We start from the raw sequence: 13718 nt of genomic DNA, 5'->3' as shown, positions 1-13718 counted from the left end.
ATGAGCTATGAAAATTAAGCCACAGGATTCGTTTGTAGATTGTGAACCCCCGTGGAAATCACACTGCCTGGGAGGGAAGAGCAGCTACGAGAAACTTTTGCTCTGAAGCATCCTCCAGAGGAGCTACTGCCTCTCTGGGAAGGGCTGCCTCTTGCCCTTTGGAAACGTACACAGAAATGGGGGCAGTAGGGGACATGACTGCCTGCCCTTCAGTGGATTCCACAGGGATCAAGGAGAATAACAGGAATTTTTACATGCAGCAGTAGAAAACTAAAATTCAAGGCAGCAAGGGTACTAATGAGCAACATAATAGTTCAGAAGTAACTAAGCTGCTATGAGTAAATTAAATAAAGGCAGTGTAAAATGCCTAGAATTTATTTTTTAAATATTGATACAGTGTCTCAGAAAAATCTAACTTGTATTAACCACAGAATTTCAAACCTGCTTCGATATGATAGATGAATGGCACATGCAGTGAAAAATATCTCAAGGACTTTTAGCAAAAGACAACATTAAACAGTAATTTCCAAAGTCTTGGAGAAAAGGCCAAGGGGTGCCACAGAAATCAGGGAAAAGGAACAATATAACTTAGCATTGTTATTAGAGACCCAAGAGAGAAATAAATGCAATAATAAATATACTAACAGGTCTAAAGAGGGAAGATTTAAAACATCAGAGTGCACAAGCAGGTAAAATGATACAGAGATACTAGAAAACAGACAGCTAACAAAATGGACAGAAAAATGCAGCCTATTACATCACAAGAAACTACCTGTAGACAGCTATTTGTCAGGTGAGATTTATTTAATTTGGGAGGAAGAAAAGCACTTTCCCCACCTGGAGTTTCCAAAGTTACAGCAGACTCGCTGAATAGACAGTATTGTGGGCAGAGCGGTCCTGTGCAATGGTGTCTCCCTGCCAGATAAGTATTAACTTAATCATCCACTCTTGCTTTATCTATAAACACAGAGCTCAGGACTTCCCTGAATTAATCCTTGTTTGGACTGTGTAGGGGATTAGGATGGGAAAAGAAGATCATGAATCATCAAGTTTTTTTCCACTGCTATCACAAGCAACAATATCATAACTACTCTGAACTCCCCCTTAAAACAACCTCCAGTGTTTGCCTTCTGTTGGAAGACATTTCCAGAATCTCATACTTATACTTTATGTACAGCATAAATGATATTCTTTGATTATATGCAGTGATCCCTGTAGTAAAGCTGTCGCTTAGTATAAATCTCTGCCTTCCCTGCATCTATTCCTTGGTGTACTTCAAGCCAGCAGTAATACCTTCAGTTACCCTTCATTTCACTAAGCTAAACCACCCAAGTTCTTTCAGTCTAAGAAAATGAGCTCTCCATGACCCTTAATCATCCAGGTAGTTTGAATTAATCTTCTGGAAGCATTAGTAAATGAGACTGCTGCACAATGCTCCAGAGGAAGCTCACTCACTCCTCGCACAGGGGCACCAGCGCTTTGCTGTCTCTGTGGGAGACGTGTCTCCCCGGGGCAGCCAGGAATCCCACTGGTCTCTCCCACAGCTGCCTCAGACACCATGACACCAGCTATATAAACCTCAGAGTTTTGTCCTCCTTTTTATTTTCGAAAGAATGGGACTCAGAATACTGAGAATTATTTTTTCCACTAATCATACTGATTTTCACTTTAAGACCTATCAGTTACCTAGTTTCTAATTCAATCAGTGTTTCACACCAGTTTTATATCCTTCTAGACTCATCAAGTACCAGGTCAAATATCTGGTATGCTACAGTGGCAACTATTAACTGCATCAGCTCAGTCTTTTGATCATCACTGCTTAAGCACAGGCTTAAACATAGGCTAATCAGCAAAAAACTAACTCCCCAATGACCATGTAGCTTGACATTAACTATATTGTTCTAATTTAATTCTCTATCAAGAGGGTTCTGCATCAGTTACCCCATCTTTTACCTTAAGAAGAGTGATAAATGGATAGGCCTATGTTGTCATAACGTCAGACATCTGGATCTTGACCAGTGTTTCAAAGATGATTGGCAATCATTGTTCATATTAAGAGAGCTCCTTTATCAGCCCTGTCCAAACTGGGGTTGCTGGGTATTGACAACTGATATAAAAGCTTTAGCAGATGTGACCCAACGCTCCCCTGAGCCCTGCTGGAGTGGAAAGGACTTATTACATGATTAGCATATTAATACTTTCCTGCTTTTTCCCTAATACAGAATATAATATTGGCCATTCCTGCCTTTTTTTTCTTTTTTTTTTTAGTTGTTTTCCATCATTTCTGTCTATTCACTTTCATATAATCTCTTTTCTTCCTCCTGTGTTTCAAAAATGCATTGCTGTTGTCTGCAAGGCTGTAGACCATATATTGGTCCCTTGGTCCATTTGCTTTCTTTGCCCTTTCCTGCAATAGGCTGCCTTCTAATTTATATTCATTATTACAAACTTCTCCTTTCTCCCATTTGTTATATAATTTTTATACTTCTGTCACTTTCTGTCTAAGCCAAACTGATTTTCCAAGTGAAATAACTCTCTTTTTCTATAGTGGGCTTTTTTCAGTGCTCTTAAACAGTATACAGTCTACCTGCTTAAATTCTTCCTTGCAGAGATTTGATTCAGAATTGGTTTCAGCTTATGAAATTAGCCCTGTGGAAATACTATCTATATTTAAAGTGTTTGATATCACTTTGGAATGCAATCCGCTAGCAAAAATGTTCTAAAATACTTTTAACCCCAGCAGAGAGATAAGTTATATGGAGTGAAAAATTAAGAGCCTTTTCCAATTTTGAATTAATGACCCCACAGCTAGAACATTGTATATAGTTCAGAGTACATCCATACCAGACATCTGGCACCTGAAAAGACCTGGGGGAGAAAAAAAAATATCAATCAGTGCTGAGAGCATTTTTAAAGAATGTTTTAAATAATGAAATTCTTTCAACTAACTTGACAAGTGGAAAAGGAGAGGAATCAAACAAGTGCCTATATGTATTTTTAGGGAGATACATTGCTTATAGGGTTTAAGTAGAGGATGGGGAAGAAGGAAGACAGAGGAAAAAAAAATACCAAGATACATTGGATGGGGGCCAGGAAGTTGCTTGGTTCATTTAGATGGAACCAAGACTTTATATGCCACATATATGGAACAGTTTTTCTTGGGCATGGAGGATGTGGAGATGATGAGCAAATAGATATTCCATCTTTTATCTTGGTCTGTCCCTTCTTTTATATTCCTATTTTACTCCTTAAAGGCACTGGCTATTCAGGCAGCTAAGCTAACCAAGGTGGCTTGAACCCTCAGCACAGCTTGTCTGGATCATTGGGGGGGGGGGGGGAGATTCATGTACTATATGGGAGTAGGGAGCATAGATAGTCTCCCATAGGGTACATTTTCCTGGATTGGACACTGCTCATTTAATTCTGTGACAGACCCTTACAAGATCAGAGGGCATTTCACCAGCTGCTTTAAAAACACCACCACAAAATACAGAAAAAACACTGTCAGTTCCACAGACTCCCCACCAGATTTTGATCCTACAAGACCTGCACAGCCCAAACTAAAGCACATTTTAGTTGTGCTATCACAATATCCCCATAAGAGAGACCCTAGGAGACTTGCACAGCTCTGCTGTGGTCTTGTTCCCTACTTTGCACTCACTGTTCAACTCCATTGCATTTAAGAGGGATTAATTTCAGCACCAAAATCACAGCTTACTGTTCTCCCCTTGCAACATCAGTCAATGACATCTCTTATGAAGTCAAATTATAAATTCATTATAACTAATGAGATAACTAATTTTATTGTCTTAAACCTTATCTTGGAGGTACTCAGCCTTTGCTGAGCATATCTAAAGCACCCCCAAAGCTGTAGGATGAAAGCTCAGGCAGACAGCTCTGCCCCTGCTGTACTAAAGGGCCAACGGTGCCACAGAGCAATGCATTTGCAGGAGATGGATCTTTCTCAAGGCTGTGTCCAAGACCACACCAGAGCACACACAGGAGGTCCAGACCCTCACAGATCTTGCCACCTTCATTTGGAAATGCAAGGCGCCATTCTGCAGACTGGTGGTTTAGGCCCCTCTTACCACCTTGGGGGTTCCCATTCCTGTGATACCCTGCTGTGATTTCTAACAGTACTAAAAGTGTTTTAGTAGCCTGCTCTGAGGAGCGGCTGATCATTTTTGTACTTCAAAAGCCTGCACACATCTGGGAGTGCTCTACTCCCATGACAGAATTAAGACAATGCAACATTTTAAAAATTAAATGTAGCATATGCTTGATGATACCTGTGCACTCTGATAGAGTCCTGGGAGGCTTGGCATCCTGTTCTCAACTCCCTGATTGCTTGCAGAATGGCCTCACTCTGCCAGAGAAAGCTCCCCACGTAGCCATGCAGGTGCTCTCACCCTTCAGTACGCTCTGCACCAGGTGTACTTTGTACCCACAAACGCATGTTCTTGGAGATTTCCAACAGACAGGCCAACTAGTCATAATTTCTAATTAATTAGTTACTAATCTGTAAGTTGATCTTAACAGCAAGCTCATACATTAATAACTATCTTAGTATTGATGCTTAGCAAGCTTACAGTTACATCAGATTTAAAAGCCATTTACAGATACTGGAATTAATAGAATCAGTAATAATAATTAATTGTATTTTGAAGGATCAATGATGTCATTTTCATGTCATAAAGGAGCCTATTCTATTCATTTTAAGAGTTTATATAACCTTCAAGGGCACATCAACATTTGACAACTGGGGATTGACCCTATTTTGTGTGCAGTCCACGGTATGCTCACAAGCACAAATGAGAACAAAGCAGAAGACACCAGCCAGGGAGGAGGCTGTCAGGCTGGGCGGCAGCTGTATTTGTAATGTAGCAGTGAAAGAAAGAAAAGAGCCATCCTTTCCACAGCTTTAAAGTTGGACTACCTCCAGGAGCCCGTAGCAGCGGGCAGATCTCAGCACCTCTCTTGCTCATTATACAGAAAGCTAGGCTCGAAAATCCTCCTTGAACAGAGAGGCAAACTGTGTAAGAACACCAGACCCTGCTGCCAATGTTTTGCAGCAGCGCAGCCCCAGGCCAGTTGAAAGACTGATGCGTTGCTACCATTCTCACATGTATTCCCCAACCTGGAAGCTTCTTCATGTATTCCCACCCTTGGCTGGCCTCCCACGATTTATTCACATTAGTAACATCTGTCACAGGGCAAACTCAGCCAAGGTTGCCCCCAGCCTCCATATCCCTGACCAGTTCTTCCTTATCTGTCAGTATCAAGTCCATAGAGCACCTCACCTTGTCAGCTCTTCCATCGCCTGTGTGAATGAGCTATCATCACTGCACTACAGAAACTTCCTGGATTGCTCGTGACCTGCTGTGTTGCCCTTTCAGCAGGTGTTTAAAGTTCCCCTTGAGGACCAGGGCCACCTTCTCATTATCTGAAGGTCTCCTCTACTTCTTCCTGATTAGGTAGCTTGTAGTAGACAGCCACAGTAGCGTCACCCATGTTGTTCTGCCCTCTAATCCTAGCCCATAAACTCTTAGCTGGTTCATCATCCATCCTAAGACAGAGCTCCATGCATTCCTTCTGCTCTCTCACATAAAGGGCACCTCACCATCCTGGTTTGTCCTTCTTAAGGAGCCTGTATGCATCCATGGTAGCACTCCAGTCACATGAGCTATCCCACATTGTCTCCATGATCCAAGTGAGATCGTAACCCTGCAACTACACACATCCAATTCCTCCTGTTTGTTCCCATGCTGCATGTGTTACTATACGTGTACTTTAGACACGCACTCTCTCATGCTGACTTCCCAGAAAAGGTATGAAAGCTTCCCCTATACTGCTGTTCTGCAGGCACTTCCTTATATGCATACATACACTTGGGGGTGGGGGGGGAGTGGGGGTGCAGGGGGGAAGCTTCTGCCCTGTTTTCTTGTTTTGAAAGTCTCTCCTTGAAATCATGTCATCCCATGCCCTTTGCTTACCAAAACAGTCCACCACTTCCTCACTTAATGTGGGTCATCGTCTCTTCCCCTGATGCCCAATCAATCACTCCTAGTTTAAAGCTCTCCTCAGCAGATTGGCTGGCCGGTTGGAAAAGATCCTTTTGCCCTACTTGGTCAGGTGGATCCCACCTTTTCTTAACAGTTCTGAGTCCTCAGAGAGGGTTCCATGGTCATAAAAGCTGAATCACCTTTGTTGACACCAGCTGCACAAACAATTGTTGACCTGCAGGATCTTTTCACTCCTCCTCAAGTCCTTCTTCCTCACTGGGAAAACCGAGAGGAAAACCACCTGGGCCCCCAAGATGTTGACCACCACCCCAGAACAATGTAGTAGTCATGCTTGAAATGCTCCACGTCTCCCCTGACAGTATTGTTGGTGCCCATGTGGAAGAGCAGCAGTGATTAATAGTTTGAAGCTTGTCTTTCCACAAGGTCCTGCATCCAAGTCCCTGATGAGCAGCAGACCTCCCTAGATAGCAGGTCAGGTCAGCAGGTAGGGGCCTCCATCCCATGCAGGAGGAAGTTTCCCTCTACTGTCAGTCATCTCTTCCTCCTGGTGCTCCTGTGTAGCTCAGGCTCAGCTGGCACAGAGGCTTCACAGGAGAAAGCTCCCAACCCCTTGTCTGCTACCAGAGTACTGACTCTGTTCTGTAGCTGCAGATCTGCAGTTGCAGCTATTCTCCTGGTGCCAAGAGTCACAAGCTTCCAGCCTTCACCATTATGGGAGTCTCCATTTCCTAACCCAATGAGCACAGGCTCCGCCTGCCCCTCCTATAGGAATGCAGTGGATTCAGTTTCCTGAAGCTGTAGGGTCTTCAGAGAAGATCCAGCTGATCCCTTTCTCATCATCTCTGATGCTGTGTAGGCTGCTGACCTCCTCCCACAGCTCCTGGTGACACACACCTTCCACCTACGCACACCTCCTGCAGGCAAGGAGCCTGTATCTCGCAGCCCCAGCGAGAGGCCCCAGGCACCCCTCTCCGCTCCAGGACTGGAGAGCTGCACCACCCCTCAGCAGCTCCATCTGAGCCAAGGCCTCTGATGCACCAGGGACAGCTGATCCAGACAGTGCTGGGGACCGTGACCCGCAGCACACCACCACCACAGCTGAGCACGCATATGCTGCTCTGCAAAGGCTGCTGGCCCCCTTGTGTGCGAGCTGCTGCACGCACTAACTATACTCCAAGGGAGCTGCACTCCAAGCCAGCTTCCATTGGCATCTCCTCAGCACCTGCTACAAGGCTGCCTGGCAGCCATAACAGGGCTCAGCTGGGACAAAACCTCCCAGCACCCTTTGGCCAGGAGCAGCTCACAGAGCTTGGTAGAAGCTTCTAGGTCAGTTAGGTCTCGCTAGAAGCAGCCACAGCCTCCCACAGCTATCCCTTCCCAAGAGCAGCACCACCATACACCCTGATGTTCCCTCAGAGGGTTCCCAGGACTCCCCCAGCAATACGAGAAGAAGCTTCTAGAAGATCTTGAAGGAGAGCCAGAAAACTGCTGCAGCGAGTGGTGTGTCTGTTGGCCACCTTCAGCTAGCCGTGCTCTCCAGTCAGGGAGGGCAGAGGGCGGCCCCTCTCACAGGCCTCAAATCTTCTTCAGCACGAGTTTTAGCTCTTCAGTTTTACTGAAGATTAATGCATCAACAATAGAGCACAATCACAAAAACTACTTAAAGCTTAAAAAATCAAAGGTAGTTGATGAGATTTCAGAAAGCTTCTACCGCACATGAATTGGCAAGAGCCTCTGCCTTGTTTGCTAATAAAATCACTAAGCCCAAAATCAAGGTATGGCACAGATGATCCTCCAAAGCGTGCTGTCCTCTGCATGCTACCTGCTGTCCCTCCTGCGAGGCTTGGCCACGGGGACACATAGCCCTGACATGGCAGCACTCATGGCCTTCGCTGCAGCAGCACCTTCTAGCTTCAGCCCATCATAGCCCCTTCAGCCTCCCGGGGAAGGAAGGAAGGACGTCACTGCTGCCTCACTCCACAAAATGGCCGAAGCTGTTCCTTTGACATGGACAGTTACTGCGCCATTTCCCCGGGCCACAGACAAGGTCCTCCATGGCAGTGGCACCCACCCCACACAGCTGGGCTCTCCCCTCCCCACTGGGGCTGGCCTCCCCGGCCTCTGATTTGGGGCTGAAAAGCCCCAGTGTGAGGTAACAGGGGGCAGGCCAGCCCCAGTGTGAGGTAACAGGGGGTGGGGCCAGCCCCAGTGTGAGGTAAGTGGGTGTGGCAGGGAGGGGCAGAGGGGCTGGCCCTATAGGGAGGTGCCTGTGCAGGGCTGCAGCTGTGGGCAGGTGGTGGTGTGGGTCTCTGCTGTGGTGTCTCCCAGGATGGCTGACTTGAGGGTGGACTTTGGCTTGCTCTTGGAGCCTCTGGGCTTCATTAAGGTCCTCGAGTGGGTGAGTGGGGCTGGGGGGGCACAGGGGGAAGCCTCATTCTCCTTGTGGGGCTGTTTCTTCTCCTTTCCCAGGCCTGGGTTTGCTCCTGTGTCTTAGCTGGGTAGCCCTGAAGAGGTGTGTGCTAATGGGCTGCCTGCTCCATGCCTCATGTCGCTGGTGGTGGATGTTCAAGACAAGGCTGCTCTTCAGCCAAGCCCTCTGACTAGGAGGGAAGAAACCAGTTCTGCTGATACATAAAATCTATGTGTTAATCACAAGTTTGTCATAGTAATTTGTGCTGCTGTGTGTTCTAATTATTGGGGTTTAGGGTTTTGCTAGTCAACAAAGGGAGAACAAGAGCTACTCAGAGTCAAGCTGATGTGCAATACTCTGAGCATGTACCTTCTAGCTACTCTAATCTACAGTTATTGATGTCTGAGACTCCTAAAAATATTTCCCTTACCAACTGCAAGGGGTACTGTGCTGGCTTTTAGTGTTCAAAACAAAAAAAATTTTGCTGTAGAGCTAAGAAAAATATAAACAAAAAGAACTTTTTTTTGGATTATAAAAATTCAACATTTTCATTACCTCTTGACATCACTTCATACTTTACCATTGCTAACTTTGTCCCTATTTCTTGCTTTCATTAGATGTTTGAGCTAAATGTTATTTCCTTTGAGCTCTAGTGGTGTGCACTAATGTCTATGCATCAATTCCTAGATTTTTTCCATCTTTGCTTTTGCCACGTGTGGAGGCTTTCAAGGTGAAACTACCCTTCTAGTTTCCTGCAAAGGTGTGGTAAACAAAACAGTTACAGCTGCTTTTGCATATCCATTCAGGTGAGTATTAGCTCTTCAGTTGTCACTCATACACTAATTATTTATTATTCACTTTTTCACCATCTGTCTCCCTATAAGTATGTACTTACTGTATATAGCTGAATGAACATGTGAAACCTCTGGCTTTCTTTGTAGTAGCAATAAATAAATATTTAGATGTAATTGTTCAAAGCATTGTAGTTGTCTGTGCCCTATAGAAAGAAGTAGGTAGAAATAGCAATAGGCCGTATTACTGCTTTGTATCACTCTACCTTAAGCTCTATTCTAGCAGTGCATGAATGCTACAGAAGGTAATTAATAAGCAAAACAATACAATTAATTTTAACAGCCTATTTCTTCATCAATTTCTAGTTGCTTTGGAGGCCCAGATAATCTTATTTTGGATGTGTCATTATAATATTTTCATTTGAAGACTGAATGGAAAATACTTACTTTTCAGTTTATTCCACTATGATCTTGGTGAGGGTGTTGGGTACGTAAAAACTAAATACTCCACTGTCATTGTCTCTACAAGAGCACTACAAGCTCCTTTCCTGGAGCACAAGGAGGAAGGCTTCCTCTTTGTTCTCACAGCTGCAGTTACAACAAGCACAGACTCAGTGTTCCATATGTGTTCAATAAGCATAGGTGTGAGTATAGAAATGGATTCAGAAGCCAGCTAGTAAAAACTACTACAGAAGTATAGAATTTGGTCACAAAACCTGGCATTGTAACAGCACTTGGAGGGGAGAGTGGGAATCTGAAATTATTCTGTGCTGGTCACTGAGTGGTTGCTGCTAGTCACACAGGTTTTATTGAACTTCCTGTGCTTGCATTTTCTTATAGCTGTAATGCAACTCAGTGCCTTTTTAAGTCCTGATCCCCTCATTTAACTGCTAGTCCCTAAAATAATATTGTTAAGTCTGCTTCCAAATCAGGGTTTCTTTCTTCAGTTGCTCTAAAGATAAGATTAAGATTCTTCTCCTGAAGTTGCTATTGCATATCTCAATGTAGGATGTGGAACAATCTTCAGATATCTTGACAAATCTTTGTGTTGTATAACTGATACATTATACAAATATAAATTGTCTTTTAGAGTAAACTTACACAACCAGAATGCTGAAGGACTGTTATTGTGAAGCATGACTGTATGAAGTTTCCACTGTATAGCGAACTCTAACTACGTGAATGATATAATCTTTGCAGGTTGAATACTGTTGTATTTAGTGCACCAGACCCAAAACGCTGTGGTGGGACTTGGACTGATGTCTATCTTGTGGGCAACTTCTCCTCTTCTGCACAGTTCTTTGTTACGCTTGCAGTGTTGGTATTCCTCTACTGTATTAGTGCCCTTGTGGTATATATTGGATATAAGCATGTGTATCAGCAAAATAGCAAGTTTCCACTAACTGTAAGTAATACTAAGATATTTTAATGTTTTGCCTTTTGAAACCACAAAGAGATGAGAAATACTGCTAATACAAGAATATCTGAATAATTTATGAATACCAAAAGTTAGATGGAGTGTGAACACAAGTGTCTCGGACTAGTCACTAGAGCACTCAAGCAGAAAAGGGGACCCAAAGCCCTTGAACATCCATGGCATCACACCTTATGCAGTTATTGAAGCAGAGTAGAACGAAGTTCCGCCTTCTCAGTGAACAGTGTCTTCACCACAACTTTTCTTTTGTATCGTGTATTTGAATATATAGTTGTTCCGTAGGTAGAACCTCCTCTGTTACTCTCTGGGAATTTTCCCTGTGTAGAGCACCTGCTGTGCAGATACAATTGGTAGAAGGAAATAGTTATGTTGTGAATTTTAGTTCACTTTAAATACCAAAGCCCTGATCCTCAGAATGAGAGATTTCAGAGCATGCCCAGAAACAGACCTAGCAACCTTTCAAGCCAAATTTTAGCATATCAGCTGTCCAGACTTAAATCCTCTGCCCTTTCTCCCCTGTCATCCCCACTTTACTAAACTTTGACTTAAATTTTTATAACTAAGTGCTAGGCATCTGATTTTAGAAACTAATTTCTTACAAAGGATAAGATTGCTTATGCCTGATAGATGCAAAAGGCATACAGTTTTGTAGCTGATTATCAAAACAGAATATAACTTGTGTTGTAATTACAACATTGTTAAATTTGCTTGTGATCATTAGCACTGATGCAGTTATTTTGGTGATATAATCGATACTGTCTCTGCCTTGTGCTCTCATGTACATTCATGCAATTTTTTTTAACCTAATAACGAGTACTTCTCTTCTGTAGGACTTTGCTATCACTGTCATAACAGCCTTTCTGTGGCTGGTCAGTACTTTTGCTTGGGCAAAGGCACTTGCTGACATCAAAGTGTCCACAGGGGCCAGCATTATTCCAGGAATTGAATCTTGCAAAGCACCAGGAACAACTTGTCATTTTGCTTCTGTGACCAGCATGGGAACTCTGAATGTGTCTGTGGTACGTATGCCTTCTGCCATATGGGTGCAATAAGTGTGTTAGAAAATTGCCAGTGGCACCTGAGAGCCCTGTTCTACTGATAGCTTGTGTTGCTTTATCTGTTAGTATTGCTTTATGGGTTATCAGTCAGTCAGGCCTATTAATACTGTGGTGAAACATGGACCAGTTTTTTTCTTTAGAAGGAAACTTGTTTTGTCAAAGAAAATTAAGAGAACCAACTTGTAGGATCTGTCTGTAGAGCCGTTAGCTGCAGCATTTCCAGACACATTTGAGTTTCTATATTATTTCTGTCTGTAGCCAAGAGCACCTTAAAATGTTATTGAGCCACCCAAGTGGTTTGACTGATATAAGTAAGAAGGAAACACTATGCTTCCTGCTCTGTCTCTTGGTGCTGAACCTAGCTTTTTAATAAACTGTGAACATTTTTACACATCAAATAAATGTTCCTTTCAATACAATGATATAAAGCTCATGTTCACAGAAAAATCTTCACAGCAGGGCAAATGAGGCTTATTGTATGACCTTCCTAGTGAATCCTGCTTTTCAAAACTCTGGCTGTTACTCACTGGCTAATCACGTGCTCTGGACATGTATATGCAGAGGTGCTGCATGACTGAAAAGAATTTGTCTAATTCCTTGCAAAGGATAGAGTAAGCTGACTGTCTTTGTCTCACGGACAAAGTTGTCTGTTTAAAATAGCTTGTAGTACTCTAAAGCATGTGGAAATGTCTTGTCCAAATCAAAGGGGTGCCAAAGATAGTGGTTATTTCTGGCTTGCCTTGAAGTCATATTCTGGCTTTTTAAAAAAAAAAAAACAGCAACCTTAATCTTACCTTTTTTCCTTTACTTACAGGTGTTTGGCTTGCTTAATATGGTTTTATGGGGAGGAAATGTTTGGTTTGTATACAAGGACACCAACCTGCGCAACCAATCAAACAGAATTTCTCAAAGTCCAGGAATATATCCAACTCAGAGAGGAATATAAAATCAAGGTGATACTTTGAAGTGCTTCTGCTTGTGCATCACACTGCCAAGAGCATGGGGCCATTAGGATTTATTTCAATAATACTTTGTACAAAAGTCTGTTTTGTACTATGGTTTGACACAAGGTCTTGGATACTCCAATTGAAGTGTTTAATTATCTTGAAATATATTATGCCTTTTGAAGTTGTGTAGCTTTTTATTACAGTTTTTGAAGAGCAAAATGTTGAGGTTATCTGGATGTGGACCCTTTCAGGTTCTTAAATTAGTCTCATAGGAGGGATGGGTGAGAAGCAACTGCATTTGGGTTATTACTGCAACTTCTTTAGTTCTAACAAGCCTTGCCTGGAAAATGGAATGTAAATGCAACTAGGGCATGTGAAAATGCAGTTCAGTTTCTTCCTATCACTGATACCTTGCAAAAGCCATCTGAGTAGAACTTGTAGCTCTGTCAGTTTGCAGCCATCACATGTAGGTTTCCAGATAATCCATTTGGATTATTGTATCAAATCTGCTGACAGGCCTGTCTGGAAGGACATTACTTCTGTGTTTAATGTGTTATTACTATTTAATGGCTTGGGGCAATCTCTGAACAAGAAGATAGCTTATAGTTTCACTATAAATTCATTTAACAAAGATGAGAGTGTATATGTGTGCAATAGATGACTTAAACAGTTGGGGGGGAAAAAAGTATGGCCCAAACCACTTAGAATATCAGATTTGATTCTACAGTATTTGTAACTGCTAGTGTCTGGGCTTCTATGAATGATGCAAGAACAATGCTTGTGTGTGAAAGGATATAACTGGAGATGTCTGAATATGACTAAGTCTTCATTGGTGGTGTTCAGCTTATTCATTGGGAGCAATATTTGGTTCTTCTCATGTGGACTTCTTTATTAAGACATCTGATTCTCTGTGAATTGCCCAGAAAGAATGTTTGTATTGACAAATCTAATAAACAAGCTTTTCAGGTTTTTTGATTTGTTTAAACTGTTTGTGATGAAAATAGACATAATGTTGTGTATATAACACAAATTCTATTTGTTCAGTGTGCCAGAG

General features: G+C 42.8%; 1 protein-coding gene across 1 annotated transcript; it reads left to right on the top strand.

The window, feature by feature from the left end:
* The first annotated feature begins 8352 nt into the window (after window positions 1-8352).
* SYPL1 (synaptophysin like 1) lies at window positions 8353-12663 on the top strand. The gene is made up of 5 exons (XM_072867312.1): window positions 8353-8421; window positions 9121-9239; window positions 10425-10629; window positions 11490-11678; window positions 12532-12663. The coding sequence occupies exons 1-5, from the start codon at window positions 8353-8355 to the stop codon at window positions 12661-12663; spliced, it is 714 nt and encodes a 237-aa protein (XP_072723413.1).
* The last annotated feature ends 1055 nt before the right edge of the window (window positions 12664-13718 follow it).

The sequence above is a fragment of the Ciconia boyciana genome, chromosome 1 (assembly GCF_034638445.1).
Source record: "Ciconia boyciana chromosome 1, ASM3463844v1, whole genome shotgun sequence".
Taxonomy (NCBI): Eukaryota; Metazoa; Chordata; class Aves; order Ciconiiformes; family Ciconiidae; genus Ciconia; species Ciconia boyciana.
The sequence above is the reverse complement of the archived record's forward strand: the minus strand, read 5'-3'. Positions and strand labels throughout refer to the sequence as shown.